This window comes from Panthera onca, chromosome E3 (assembly GCF_046562875.1).
Source record: "Panthera onca isolate mPanOnc1 chromosome E3, mPanOnc1 haplotype 2, whole genome shotgun sequence".
Taxonomy (NCBI): Eukaryota; Metazoa; Chordata; class Mammalia; order Carnivora; family Felidae; genus Panthera; species Panthera onca.
In genome coordinates, this window is record NC_138354.1 from 13,841,081 (window position 1) to 13,856,231 (window position 15,151).

At 52.3% G+C, this 15,151-nt stretch overlaps 1 protein-coding gene across 4 annotated transcripts in view; it reads left to right on the forward strand.

The window, feature by feature from the left end:
• The window catches only part of AUTS2 (activator of transcription and developmental regulator AUTS2), a 1,119,628-nt gene extending 1,104,978 nt beyond the window's left edge, over window positions 1-14,650 (forward strand). For all 4 annotated transcript variants that reach the window (XM_078439965.2, XM_078439967.2, XM_078439968.2 and 1 more), the window contains 5 exons: window positions 3,627-3,768; window positions 6,710-6,787; window positions 7,663-7,746; window positions 8,887-9,109; window positions 11,448-14,650. In XM_078439965.2, coding sequence (XP_078296091.1) covers window positions 3,627-3,768; window positions 6,710-6,787; window positions 7,663-7,746; window positions 8,887-9,109; window positions 11,448-12,696 — 1,776 coding nt within the window. In that variant the 3' untranslated portion in view covers window positions 12,697-14,650. The remainder of the gene's footprint in view (window positions 1-3,626; window positions 3,769-6,709; window positions 6,788-7,662; window positions 7,747-8,886; window positions 9,110-11,447) is intronic.
• The last annotated feature ends 501 nt before the right edge of the window (window positions 14,651-15,151 follow it).

The following is a 15,151-nucleotide window of genomic DNA, read 5'->3' on the forward strand; positions in this document are numbered from 1 at the left end:
AAGCTTCCATCAGCAACACGTGGCGTTAAGAATTTCTTGAGGCGCCTGGGTGGCTCAGTTGGTGAGTGTCTGACTTCAGCTCAGGTCATGACCTCGTGGTTCGTGGGTTCGAACCCCGCATCATGCTCTGTGCTAACAGCTCAGAGCCTGGAGCCTGCTTCTGATTCCGTGTCTCTCTCTCTCTCTCTCTCTGCCCCTCCCCTGCTTATGCTCTCTCTCTCTCCCTCTCAAAAATAAACAAACATTAAAAAAAAAGAAACCTAAAAAAATAAAAAAAGAATTTCTCTTTCAGACGTCGTGTTTGGTTCGCAGTGACCTTTTAACACTCTCATTAATTAGTCATCTTGATGACCAGTGACACAGGTTAGAAAACAGTCAGTACCTGTAGAACCACCTCTGGCCCATTACCCTGCAGATTATTTTGCTTCTTTTGGCTGTGTTTTTGTCACACAGATGAATACTACGTTCCACTTTTCCAGCCATTTACATTCTAGCCATTAGATTGCTGACAATTAAGAAGGTGGGGCAACTCTGAAACCCGCACATTTGAGGGGCGCCTGGGTGGCTCAGTCAGCTAAGCGTCCAACTTCGGCTCAGGTCATGATCTCGCGGTTTGTGATAGGGTCAAGAGCCTTCTGCAGGAGACCAGGTAAGGTGTCACTGGTTGACATAGTTGTAACAGAAATAACTGACAAGTTCAGATTTAATGTCTGTGTAAGTGTGCCTAGAAAACTGGGAGAAGACGACCAATCAAGCAATTCCAGTAAGCTTCAGTTAATCCATTTTTTCACGAACAAGCATTTAGTGCTAACGGCCTCCATGAGAATAAGAAGCCTATAGGAGCACCTGGGTGGCTTAGTTAGACAACCAATGCTTGATGTCAGCTCAGGTCATGACCTTGCTATTCTTGAGTTCGAGCCCCGCATCAGTGCAGAACCTGCTTAGGATTCTATCTCTCTCTCTCTCTCTCTCTCTCCCTCCCTCCCTCTTTTTCTGCCCCGCCCCCTGCTCGCTGGCTCTGTCTCTGAATAAATAAATAACTTAAAAAAAAAAAAGCTGATAAATAAAGGAGGGAGAGCTGGTTGTCACAGAAATATTTTGTTTTGTTTTGTTTCATTTATTTTGAGAGGGACCCCAAGCAGGGGAGGGGCAGAGACACAGGGAGACGCAGAATCCGAAGCAGGCTCCAGGCTCTGAGCTGTCAGCACAGAGCCCGACGCGGGGCTTTAACTCATGAACCGTGAGATCACGACCGCTGACTAAATTTTGACACTCAGGCCAGTTCCCTTTCTGTTCTGGAGGATGGCGATTAGCGGATCGGTAGGTGAGACTCAACCCTCCTCGTAGCTCCTTCGGTCACAAGCGATGAAGGGTGTTGTATGTGCTACTTTAGCAACTTCCTCCCCGTGAAGGTGTCCCCGGCGACTAAAACCTTCATTATCTCGATTCAATTAGGAAGCCATCTTGCACACGAAGACGGCTGCTCATCTCCCCTTCCCAGCGAGCTCTTTGTATCCCCAGGTGCCATCCGCTTGGATGGCTTCGTGGACCTAAGTTGTGGTTAATGTGCTGTGTTGTGTTCCGTGCAGTATTAGCAGCACCAAATAATCTGGCAACCAAATTAAAAGAGGCACTCAGAAGATTTTCAAGGATTTGTAGTGAATTAGAAGCTCAGGTTTGGGGTCTGGCTATTACTGCCCTGTGGATTTGTGCAGAAATGCCATTGTCCCCTTGCCTGTAATGGGCGTTTCCTCATTCTGTTAGTACTCCCCGAATACCACCTGCAGATTACTTCGGGTGCCAGGCTCAGAGGGCCCTCACCTGGCCTGCTGTCTAGTTGCCCGGCACTCTCCGGCGACCATACCCACGTACGCATGAGAAGCGATGGAACGTGCTGTCCGCTTCCGGCTGGAAGCGATCAGGGACGTTTCATCTCGAGTGGGCACAGCGGATGAGCGGGTGAGGGAAGGGCGTACTTCGGTCGTCCCGGATTCTCACGCAAGCTAGCCCAGAGGCCTCCTGTTGACTTCAGTATACAGTGGGACGGGGCTGTGCTCAGGGCAGACACGAGGGAGTTTGAGGTGGTGCAGGCCCAAATGGATGGTGAGCGTCAGTCGGGTGGCAGAGGTTGGAGGAGTGGGTCAGAATCCGGCGAAGGGCCGTGAAGGATGGGAGCCTGGCGGGCGGGGAGGGCCAGGCAGGGGGAGGGGCACGGGGAGGGGAGCATGGAGCCTCCAGCACCCCCTGCCGGGGGTGGGGGCAGGGTTGATGCTCATCAGGGGAGGCGTGAGATTCAGAGAGAAGGTTGCTGAGGATTAAGAAGGTGGGGCAACTCTGAAACCCCCATTTTTGAGGGGCGCCTGGGTGGCCCCGTCAGTTAACCGTCCGACTTCGGCTCGGGTCATGATCTCGCAGTTTATGATCTTGAGCCCCGTGTCCAGCTCTGTGCTGACGCTCGGAGCCTGGAGCCCGCTTCAGATTCTCTGCCTCTCTCCCTCCCTCTCTGCCCCTCCCCTGCTCGCACTCTGTCTGTCTCAAAAATAAACAAACATTAAAAAAATCTTCTTTAAAAAAGAAAGGTCCCATATTTGAGACCGCTACTGGCCTGAAGAATGACGCCACAGTGCAGAAGGGAGGAAACGGTGAGCCAGTTTCTACAGCCTTCCAGGAAGGTGAATGGAGAGTAGCTTGAGGGTATGAGTTACATATAACTGGGTGGAAACAGAGCGATGGCAGCTGATGGCAAGTGCTTCGCAAGAGAAGTTCTGGCGGTGCCTGCGTGGCTCAGTCGCTTAAGCATCCGACTCTTGGTTTCGGCTCAGGTCATGATCTCACAGTTCATAAGTTCAAGCTTATGTCAAGGACCTTGGGCTCTGCGCTGACAGCGTGGAGCCTGTATGGGATTCTCTCTCCCTCTCTCTCTGCTGTCTCTCAAAAACAAAACCAAAAAAACAAAAAACGAGAAGTTCTCGATGGTTCACTGGCTGATCTCTTCCTCCGGGAGTTGTGGGGCAGGGGCAAGAAAAAGACCCCTGTTCGTTAAATGAATACCCCTGCTTTGCTGCTGTTTATTTTTGTTTTTGTTTTAATATGTAACAATGAGCATCTGAAAATTAGCTTGTAGCATGCAAATATTTCATCATAACTTCCCGTTACTAATGTACTGTGATCTATTAGAGTACAGCATAGAGTCATTAACGATTAATTTGCACAGCAGATTATTCATGCAGAATTCCTAATAAAATGAGCTTTGAAATACTATCATTTAAAAACTTGCTAAAATGGGCCTTTACAGCGAATAATAAACTGTTTCGGAGTGGTGGCGAGTTTGAATCAACGGTTTTATTCCTCAGGCCGTATGACCTCACAGATGGAACACTGGCCCCGTCCGGACGCAGGCCCCACTAGCCCCTCGTAGGTTGACCTGCTTTTCTGGCATTCGAGGGCGAGGTGCTTTGTGGGCTGTTGTTCTCCCAGCTTTTGTAAACTTGAACCTGACTGTAGCACGCAGCCCAAGAGCACCATTCACAGAGTCTCCTTTTTCCATCTCTGCCTCTTCGCTGAGGTCGTTCTTCCCTGCTGTTCCTCTTGGGGTTTCATCTTTTCTTTTTCCCCTTTTTCCCTAGAAACAGATGCAGTCAGACCCACATAAGCTGGACTTCGGATTGAAACCCGAGTTCCTGAGCCGCCCCCCAGGCCCCAGCCTCTTCGGAGCCATCCACCACCCCCATGACCTGGCCCGGCCTTCAACTTTGTTCTCTGCCGCTGGTGAGTTCCGAGCTGGAGGAAAGAGTTGTTGTTGAAGAGAACTCTTCTCTTCAAAGAGGAATGTTGTTCGCAGGTAGCTATATAAATTATGTTTGTGCTCTGGGCTACCGCTCAAGCTTTCCCTTTAAAAACTACAATTTCTGGGACGCCTGGGTGGCTCAGTCGGTTAAGCGTCCGACTTCGGCTCAGGTCACGATCTCACGGTCCGTGAGTTCGAGCCCCGCGTCGGGCTCTGGGCTGACGGCTCGGAGCCTGGAGCCCACTTCCGATTCTGTGTCTCCCTCTCTCTCTGCCCCTCCCCCGTTCATGCTCTGTCTCTGTCTCAAAAATAAATAAACATTAAAAAAAAAAAAACAACTACACTTTCTGCCAGCTTGCAAGGCAACATCCCAGTACGTCTAGGGAGACGGGCCCTTCTTCACTGATACGCCCTCTTTCATTACAGAGAGAAAAAAAGATCATCTTTCTCTCCGGGGCCTCATGTTGCTTCGGCTCATTATTTGATCGTAGAAAACTTGCAGAACAAGGTAGAAACACCTGAGGGATCTGTTCATTAGCCTTCGAATGCCTCCTAGGTGTGCCAAAGCGGGGGCAGTGGGAACTGGGGGTCACCGCGTCAGAGAACGACCCGTTTCCGCTCCAAGGACAGACAGACAAAAGGCAGCGGACACACAGCCGTAAGGCGCATCAGGAAACGAGAACAGCCCTCCTCCTCAGAGGAGCCTTACCATCCAGGCCTTGGAAAGCCATTTTGCCACACAGAGCTCCGCTCGCTAATACTTGTAAATGGCGACGCTGCGCTCAATCTGGTGACGAGCTTCATAACTTCATACCCACCGTGCTAAGTAGAATTTATTCTTCTGGACATAAATATTCACGGGGCTCCCCGTTCCTGGTCCTGAGGGAACAAGTTTCACATCCATCCTGCCTGCTGCCTTCCCAGGCTTTTATCCAAGACTCATTTTGGGTTGACCTAAGGCTCTTCCATTCAGAAAGAGAGAGACTCCCCCACTGCAAGAAATCATCATTATAATGGGCCTTGTTGCCAAAGCAAGTGAGTCACCCTTGAGGGTAGATGGAATTTGCTAAGGTCTCAGGTTTTGCTCTGTGAGTTCTGTCTAGGGACATATTTGAAAGCTTTGTTACCATGGCACCTAGGCTCTGAGACAGAGCTACACTAAGAGCAATTTTTGGAGAGAAATAGAGAGATTTCTCCCTGGCTTCCGTTTGAGCCAAGTGGATGAATTGGCTTCTTTTGCTTCAATAATTCTGGAACTGCAAGGCACCCCTGGGGGCCCTGGGCTGAGCAAAGCTCCCAATCTTCATCGAAGCATTAATTAGCTTGTACTACACAGGCAGTGTGCGGCCACATTTTTATTTAGCTGGCAACACTGTTAACACCTAATGAATATTCTGGACTGTGTTCGCTTGGTAGAAATGGAGTATCATTTTTGCATTGCCTGGGTGGAGGATAAGTCACCATCCAGGACTGAACGGATGACTCCTCAGGTGCCTTCCAAGTCTCCGAGTCCGTGACTGTGACAGACGTCCTCCCGGGTTCCATGGCTTCCTCCACACCTGAGGCCCCACGAAGACCTTGCAGTCCAGGGAGCGGCGACCCAGAGCATCAACTGAGTTCATAGGGTTTCGGGAGGGACAGCACTCCTCCATTTGATCTGTCTTCCTGAGGGAATTTATAGTCGTTTGTAGGAACTTAGACAAAATGCAAGAGATTGTGGAGAAGCGAAAAGTCTCTTCATGGAGGCCCTGTGTATACATCCGTTCCGGGAGGCCATCTTTCTCAGTACGAGCATCACTGGATTTTGCCCCCGAATGATAATTTGGTGAAACTTTGAGCCGCGGTGTCTAATTCACACACACACGTGTTAAATGCAGCCACTTTCAGCTTGCTGTTGGGCACTGATGCCTGAAATAAGCTTAGGACGCTCCCTCCGGTGAGCCCGGCCGGTCTCTTCTCTGAAGCCGGGCCTGCCGCCCCGAGAGCCGGGATGCCCTCAGCCTTTAGGAATGTGGGCCTCCCCTGCCTCCTGTGCGCACACCCTGTGTCTGTCCTCTCCCTCTTGCCTTCCCCCGCTTCCTCCAGGAAAAGGAGGCTGTGGCATCTTGAAGAAATACATTCTGAGGGGGAAACCGAAGGAAAGGAGACGGCTGAACTAGCACTAAGGTCCCTGGCGGGCAGATTACTGGTGTCCACAAACACGGACCAAAGGAGCTTTTCCTGGCACCGAAGCCGGAGAGCTGCCTGAAGGCGCTCACGTCCTGTCACCTGGTGCAACGCACGATCCCGGGTTCTGTAGGGCCAGGCCTTGTAACGCCCTTCCTGACAGCTAACACGTGCCTCGGGAGAGGGGTTCCGTGGGGCAAGGCACCGTGGCCCGGACCCACCGCTGCGCGACAGCCGCTCCCAAGGATCGTAAAACGTGGTTTCAGGCTCAGTGTTCCTCAGAGTGAAAGACCTGCCCCCCCAACATGCTCCGGGAAGAAAGTATCCCGTGGCCAAAAGCTCCCCTTTCAGAAAACGAGCCCAGGAACACGCTAACGGCTCTGAGAAGTCCTTCAGTGAAGAACCACGCTTAGCACTTTGTGACTGGGCGTTTCTTCAAACTCCTTTGGTTACAGGATCACCCCCCTCGCCCCTACCCTTGCGCCTGTGTCCCCACGCTTCTCGGGCTGCGTGTCCGCATCTTGAAAAAGTAACGCCCCGATTTGGGGGTGGCCAGCCCCGCCCGGAGAAAGGGCACGGCTGGGTTTTCTGCTCCCTAACAAGACCCTGTCGTCTCCCGGTGTGTGGCCGGGGTGCCCTTCTGTTAACGCGTTTCCTCCCGAGTGTTCTCCCGGGGCCCTGACGCAGTGAGGAGCCGGCCGCATGGTAGGAACCGGCGTTCCGCGAAGCCTGACCCCGCCATGTCTGACTTTCTAGGTGCTGCACACCCAACCGGGACCCCTTTCGGGCCACCGCCTCATCACAGCAACTTCCTTAACCCTGCCGCTCACCTGGGTGAGTTGCCCGCGGTGGTGGGAAATGACGTGCGTGTCTCAGAAAACCTTTGTTTTCTGCTGTGCTTCCGGGCAAGTCGGCCATGGTCCTAGACACCCCCCTGACTACGTGGGGCGATGAGGGCCCTTGGGAACAAGTTTCAGCACCTGCTGTCCATCCTCGGGGTGTCTCGGCACCCCTGCCGCCACCTCCTTAAAGTAGTAGCTGAGTGCTCCGTAGCCGTCCCGCCCGAAGGGACCGATGGCACAGTGGGCACTTGCCCGGCCACCTCCGGGAATCCACGTTTACAATGGCCGCTTCCCGCCCAGCGGGGCAAGATGATGTGGTGAGGAGACATTACCTGCTATGTTATAATCCCTTCTCCTGTCACCGTGAGTAGGTCTCCCTCGCAAAGGCGTACGCTTTCTTTGCGGCCTTGATTTATTTGATATTTTCTGCGGATGTGACAAGCAGGTGCAGGCAACGGTGTATACGCAGTGCAGCGACAGCGTGTATAATACACACGACTTCGGCGCTTCGTCACTGAGAGACTCATTTTAAGATGTCATTTACTTGTTCTGTTAGAACTTACAGGGCAGGAGGGCGTCTTAAGACACTGCTGGGCTTGAGTGATAGTCGCCACCCGGCAAGAGGAATGGGGCAAAAGGCACAGTTCTGGAAAGACAGCTCTCGTAAATAAATATTTTGCTAATCCAGTGCCCAAATCCGAGCGCACCGAAAACCTTTTGCACAACCTGGTAGCAGCGGGAGGGACACGTCGGGTCTGAGTAGAGAGAGGGCGGGGCTCCCACATCTCTTTCCCACCTGCCTGGAAGCTCTTCGCGCTCCTCACTCAGTCCAGTCCAACCTTTTCCTTCCTCCCCATGTGTTTGCAGAGCCTTTTAACCGTCCGTCTACGTTCACTGGCCTCGCAGCGGTTGGTGGCAATGCCTTCGGGGGACTTGGAAATCCTTCAGTTAGTGAGTACCTCTAACTTTTTAAAATCCGCCCTGGACTCTGTCTCCTCTGATCTGTCTATGGCTCAAGACCTTTCTAGCGAAAAGGAAACGATCCTCTTGGGAAACACATTGGCTTACGTCACCGCAAAGGCAGGGCTCAGCAGCGGAGTTAGGGGCGAGGGTGCATTTACGTCGAAAGCAACGTCTCAAGGGTGACCCATCGTGACTATGTCCTCCTGGGCATCAGTGACGTCACTGACTGAACTCCCAAAACATTGCTTAAGCTCAGTCTCCTCCATATTCCATCCCTACTATCCATGACTTTAGCTACAGTCCCATTGCAGGGGGGAATTTTGCACTCACCTGGCCTCTGGCATTATGGCACTGAGAGAACTTGACGGGAAATAGCGGGAAAACAGTACCAGGCTGAGGCTAGCTAGCTGGCAACGCGTCATAGTCCCTCGTCTGGGAGGGCCATGTCGTTTTCTAAAAAAAGTATCTAGAAGGGGAAGAGTTGTGGCACCTGCTCATTTTTGAGTCACTGAATTCTCTAGCCACTGAACACGCCACACGTTTTCTTTCGTGCCATCCACAGATCATGTTCTCCTGGCCCCGGAGGCCCCAAGTGCAACTCTAAGCTCGCCCTCCCGACTCTGTCCGGCGCGGAGACCTTCCGCGTCTGCTTAGGTCAAGGCCCTGCCCGGGCTGTGACGTCACCTGTTTCCGCCTGCTACCGCTGCGGGAGCAGCGGCGGTCCCATTCGAGGGGCTGTGGGTAGCGGCTCGGCTTGACCGTGCCTCCGTGCCGAGCGTTGTTCCTCCCAAGTCACCCCCGCGAGAGTGCACCACGCTCGGGGTTTCTGCATGCACCAGACGTGTTTGATGGGGCGCTCTTGACACCCATCTGGCCCCTTTCCTTTTTAAAGCTCCCCCTCCCGCCCCCCTCGCCTTTGGTTTAAGAACAAAAGCTGCGAGCTACCCCTCCAGCGTAGGACGAGCGCTCCTCTAATGAATCTGTTAATCTCCTTTCCTTTTCCAGCTCCCCATAATATGTATTCATTTTAACTCTGAGTGCTGTTAAAAGTTTTTTGGTAAGTACCTTCATTACGGCAGATTATATAATTTCTCTTAAACCTTTTTGTTCTCCACTTCACCATTTCAGCACCCAACTCAATGTTCGGCCACAAGGATGGCCCCAGTGTGCAGAACTTTAGCAGCCCTCACGAGCCCTGGAACCGGCTGCACCGAACGCCTCCGTCGTTCCCGACCCCTCCGCCCTGGCTGAAGCCAGGCGAGCTGGAGCGTAGCGCGTCCGCTGCAGCTCATGACAGAGATAGAGACGTAGATAAACGAGACTCATCTGTTAGTAAAGATGACAAAGAAAGGTACGGAAAGAAACCGTTCTCGAGCCCCGATGGGGAAGCCCGCTGCGTGCCAAGGGCAGCCGTCCACCCTCCCCGTCCCAGCCTCGTGCTCCAGCTGGCCCCGTGGCCTCAGCTCCTCGCTCCGCCCGAGGCCGGCCCCCAAGTCCCCGAGCGCACCCCCTCGGCCCCGTAGTGCACTGCGACCGTAGGATGAAACCGCAGCACAGCGAGAGCGTCCCGACTCAGACACAGATGCACACTTAGAGCCTCCGAAGTCCCAAATATAAATCTCGCTCTCAAAGACAGTGAGTTGGAGCTTTGGACCAAACACACACGGCATGAATCAATACCATATCTGCTTTCAAGTTCGTGCAGTCCATTCAATCATCCATAGGTTTTTTTCTCTGTCTCCCTCCCTCCCCCCCACCTCTCTCTCTTTCTTTTTGTTTGCTTTTAGAAAGTCACGTTTGCATTGTCTCGTCACATTTTTCTCAAATTTCGTTCAAACTCAAACCCTGGGCTCACAGATGACTAATAAAATTTTGCAAACCTACACGTAGAGGAGTGCCGGCAAGCATTTCTGGTGTGGGTTTTGTTTTGCCAGTGGATAATTAACCTGACTAACCTTTTTTTTTTTTTTTTTTTTTTTTTTAATCTCTGTGCTTGGTAACCCATGCCCGAAAAAGAAACGGCCTTAAAGAGGAAGACGTCTCAGAGCATTTTCTCTGAAGAATGTCATCCCTTTCTGATTTCTTTCTGTAGGAGACTTTCATTTTGAATGACCTGAAAAATCAGGGGAAAGCAAATCAAGATATGCTTGACAGAAAATACCTAGTAACGCTCTGCTTTTGGTACTTAAGCCTCAAATAGCCAAATCTTCCAGTTTTCTTTACTGTGTGTGTGGGGTGTGTGTGTGTGTGTGTGTGTGTGTGTGTGCGTGCTCACTAGTGATTGAAAAGAATTCAACTTTATGGACTCTGAATGTGTCCGATTAGTATGCGTTCCTCGGAGGTCATCCTTCTAACTGATTTCTTTCTTATAAAAGAAAAGAATCCATTTGTCCTTCAAGACAGTATGTTAAAAATCTCTTACCCAGCGGAAGGACTGTTTATGGCGTTCAGCTTTCAGCTGTCAACTGCCAAAGAGAGGCGGGCACACCCGGCACCCGGAGCTTTGGGTAGCCTGTCAGGGCACAGAAGACCATGCGACAGCAAACCTTTCCACATTTTTCTTGGTGGAGTCAAACGGCCTTTTGGACTAAAGTCAGGAAACTTAGTAAAGCACACTCTTCTTTGTCCTTCACCTTTTAGACGCTTCTCTTCCTCTTCTTAGCCTTGCGTGCTGGCTATAGACACCAGATCCGCAGGGGAAACCCTCCTTAATTCTCTCGCTGCAGACTACCCTCGCCTGGGAGCCTTGCTGCTACCGGGCCGGCGAGGCATCTTGCTCCTCTCCTTGGCCACGTCCCGTCTCGGGGCTGTCCCCACGACACGCCCGGGCCCGTCTTACGTCTCCCAAGTCGGCCTCTGTTGTCCTTCTGTTGCTCTGAATTTTCTGCCCTGTGCTCTTAAGTCCCTCATCCCAAACGGGTCCCCCAAGTTCTTGTTCCACACTTCCATTCACAGGAGCTCTTAAGATTGTTCTCCATTTGTCCCCCGAGGCCTGGGGACCCCACTCTGCCTCCCAGCTTCCCTCCCATCTTCTCAGACTCGGGCTTTCTTGCCCTTCCTAAGGTATAAGTGCTATTTGGGACCCCCAAGCCCTGACATCATGGTCTCCCTTCAAAGCCCCCTCACATGCTGTGCCCCGGAGATCACTCTGCATCTATGCCCTTGACTGTGACGCAGGTCCCTCGTCCTGATGCCGGGAGATCGAAGCCCCTTGCACCCTTCCTCCCTCTGGCTCTGTTATCGCAAAGATCGTCTTTGCATTTGGGCTCTTAGAACTTTCTTCTTACCACTCAGTGACCCTAGGAATCCAGACAGGCAGGCTGTGTTGCCACATCACTGTTGGCCACGTTGGTCCATTTCCACCCTCCGAAAGCGCTTCGTCTGTGGCCTTGACGGAGGCACGTGAATCTCACATGCAGAGAGAATTGTTTCCCCCTCAGACTCTCCCACCTGCCCCCCACCCCCACCCGCCCCAGCGCCAGTGCCTTGTCCCCAGAAAGCTTCCGTGAAAGTCTAGGTGAGTAAGGTCAGGGTGGCTGGTTTTGCCACGCGAAGGGCACATCCGGCTGCCTCAGTGACCACGGGAGCCAGACCCGAGCCTCTCTCCCACCACCATTTCATTGGCAGCCCCTCCCCAGGCCGGCAAGCCCATTTCATCTGCTTCTCTGTGTCCCTCTTTTCTTCCGCAGGGAAAGCGTTGAGAAAAGACACTCCAGCCACCCTTCACCAGCACCTATCCTCCCAGTGAGCACCCTGGGACATAACCGTAGCTCCGCTGAACAGATCAGGGGTCATTTGAACACTGAGGCTCGCGAGAAAGACAAATCCAAAGAGAGGGAGAGAGACCACTCGGAATCCCGCAAGGACCTGACCGCCGACGAGCACAAGGCCAAGGAGGGCCACCTGCCGGAGAAGGACGGCCACGGCCACGAGGGGCGAGCCGCGGGCGAAGAGGCCAAGCAGCTGGCCCGGGTGCCGTCACCCTACGTGCGGACCCCCGTGGTGGAGAGCGCCAGGCCCAACAGCACCTCGAGCCGCGAGGCCGAGCAGCGCAAGAGCGAGCCGGCCTACGAGAACCCCAAGAAGAGCTCGGAGGTCAAGGTGAAGGAGGAGCGCAAGGAAGACCACGACCTGCCTCCGGAGGCCCCGCAGACCCACCGGTCTTCGGAGCCACCTCCTCCAAACTCCTCGTCCAGCGTGCACCCGGGGCCCCTGGCCTCGATGCCCATGACGGTGGGGGTGACGGGCATTCACCCCATGAACAGCATCAGCAGCCTGGACAGGACTCGCATGATGACCCCGTTCATGGGCATCAGCCCCATCCCGGGCGGAGAGCGGTTCCCGTACCCTTCTTTCCACTGGGACCCCATACGGGACCCTCTGAGGGATCCCTACCGAGAACTTGACATTCACCGGAGAGACCCGCTGGGCAGGGACTTCCTGCTAAGGAACGACCCTCTGCACCGTCTCTCGACGCCGCGGCTCTACGAAGCCGATCGCTCCTTCAGGGACAGGGAGCCTCACGATTACAACCACCACCACCACCACCACCACCACCCTCTGTCTGTGGACCCTCGGCGGGAGCACGAGCGCGGGACTCACCTGGAAGAGCGGGAGCGCTTGCACATGCTCAGAGAAGACTACGAACACACACGGCTCCACCCCGTGCACCCCGCCTCCTTGGACGGACACCTGCCGCACCCCAGCCTCCTCACCCCGGGGCTCCCCAGCATGCACTACCCCAGGATCAGCCCCACCGCGGGGCACCAGAACGGACTGCTCAACAAGACCCCCCCGACGGCGGCGCTGAGCGCGCCCCCGCCGCTCATTTCCACGCTGGGGGGCCGCCCGGTCTCCCCCAGAAGGACTACCCCTCTGTCTGCAGAGATGAGGGAGAGGCCTCCTTCCCACACCCTGAAGGATATCGAAGCTCGGTAAGGAGGGCAGGATGCGAGGGAGGAAAGAGAAGCCCTTGCACACCAACAGGGCGCCAGACCGGAGACGGGGAGCCAGCGCGGGCCCACCAGACTGGGGGGTGGCGGGGCCGCACGCCCCGCCTCCTCCCCTTGTAAAAAATGTATAGGCTCCAGTGCAGATTTTGAAATGGTTTTTTTTTTTGTATATCATATGTTGAAATTTTTCAGATCTTTCAGCCAAGTCCTATGTTCTCATGTCTCTAACTCTTTTGGTTTCTCGCATAAGACTTTTTGATTTGAACCAAAACAGTGAAGATGACAGACACACAGCGACACTGTGGTGACTGGGGGAGAGACAAACAGCGGTCCACACAGCCCATCGTGCGAAGCTCCTTCAGATGAGAAAGGAAGGCCGTGTACATAGCTATGTAAAAACACACACACACAAAAACAAAAAACGAAACACAAAAACACATTGCTTCGTGAGCTAATGGTTCATATATGCAAAGGGTAAGATAAAAGCTTTACTTTGTACAAATGTAAATAGATCAAGAGTAAGTAACATAATACATTAATACTTCTTAAAATGTGCTATTTGCAAACTTAATATCAGCGAGTGCAGTCGGCTACGGCTGCGTTCCCATATATTGTTATAGACAGCTAAACCCTTCAACTATGCAATGAATGTTAGGGCTTTTCACAAAAGCCCTCCTAACTCAAAGGAGCCTTTTCAGATCCATTTACAACATACTTAAGGTCATATTTTCCCTGAACAAGCGCTTACGTGATAGGACTCTGTTTTCCTTGCTTGTTTTTTTTTCCAAACGGAGAAACATCCTATTTTGCAAATCGGACCCGGGCTGAAACTTGGCTCGCGAAGTTAAACTGCTCGCGGGCCGTGGGGGGGGTGGGGGTGGGGGGTGGGGGAGGGTGGAGCACAGCCCCCGGGAAAGAGAGCCGAGGGCCTGAACACCCAGTGCCAGGGAGGATGGGAGCTGTCAGACGCCAAAATCAGGGGACACAGACAGGTCGCCACCATCAGTCACGTGACTTCACACACACCTCATGTGGGAACCATGCGTGTTTTAGTGTGTCCTGTTTCCTGTCTGTACGCGCCTCCTCGGTTTGTAATGAGATTCGATTACATCCAAACACATCCTGAAAGAAAGCTTCACGTTTTCTCAGATGATGGATATGTTTTCACTGTTTTCAATAACTGATGGGTTTAAGGTGCACGTTTCCTAATGTGACTCGCTGTGTTCCAGTTGGTAATAAAGTCTGGGAAAGAGCCGGCAGGTCGACCTTGGGGAGCCATGGAGAGTTACAGAGGGTGAGCAGTGGCAGAGACAAAGTTCTGTGTGTGCGTGTGTTTTTAATTTTGCACCAACCTTAATGTGTCTTCATACTTTTATAATACATTAAGCCTCTTGTCTACATATTTGGAGAGAATATGACTTTACTAGCAGAGAAATACAATATATCTTGTCTACTGGACTGTAAAATATATGTATGAAATAAAATTAGTTCCATTGGGTCCTTCTAGTATATTAAAGTGCTATCTGATGTTGTTATCCTGTTTTTGCAAAAAAGAAAAAAAAAGTTAACTACAGACCATTGTTTCTAATAAGCAGAGAGATCTATTTTAGTAGTAAACTGAAGGTTTAGTTGTGAGCTTCAGATTTTGTGAACTCCAGATGTTGTGTAGTGTTTTTTTTTTTTTTAAAGACAACAACTAAAAAGAAAAAAAAAAAAACCCCAAGGAATATATACACTGGAACTATAGTGGTAGCTCTCGGTATTGTAAAGAGATTGTTCTATACAGACCTTTTTGCTGTTTACCCTGTATGTAATAAAGTCCTTTCTAGACCCTCTGTGAAAAGACGCGTGAAAACCGACTGAGTTTTCAGCATGTTCTCATCGGCGGAGCCTTCTTGTGTAATGTAAACTGTGCCATGTTATTAAAAAATGTGAACCAAGCTTCCAGCTGCTTGTTTGTGTGAGAATGGCCATCGTTACCTTAGGGAAGAAGCCATACGTGCAAGACCGGGCTCTTGGAAAAGAAACACCTTGAACCCAGCCCGAGTGAGGACGCGAGGCTGACCTACGGCGGCCGGTCGCCCTCCCTAACGCAGTTAGTGACCTGGCCGGTTAGTTTCTGTAAACGTTTGCGCCCCACACCGTCAGTTGTGGATCTTATGTTCTTTTTTTGCTTTCATTTTTTGGCATGGTCGAAACGACGAGCCGTTAAGTCACGGGAAGGTACTTTCGGATCTTGCGGGGGATGTACGCACGGGCCGAGGTGGCCGCTGTGCCACCTCGCGTCTGGGGCCCGCCTCAGAGCCCCTCCGCATTCGCTTTCTCTGCATCGGTGACAGATCTGCTTTCGGGCCTCTGACAACAGTCATTGCTTGCTTGTTCCTTTGCGTTTCAATCCGTGGATTCGGTCAGTTGTATGTTACTTAAGACCTTCCCGGTAT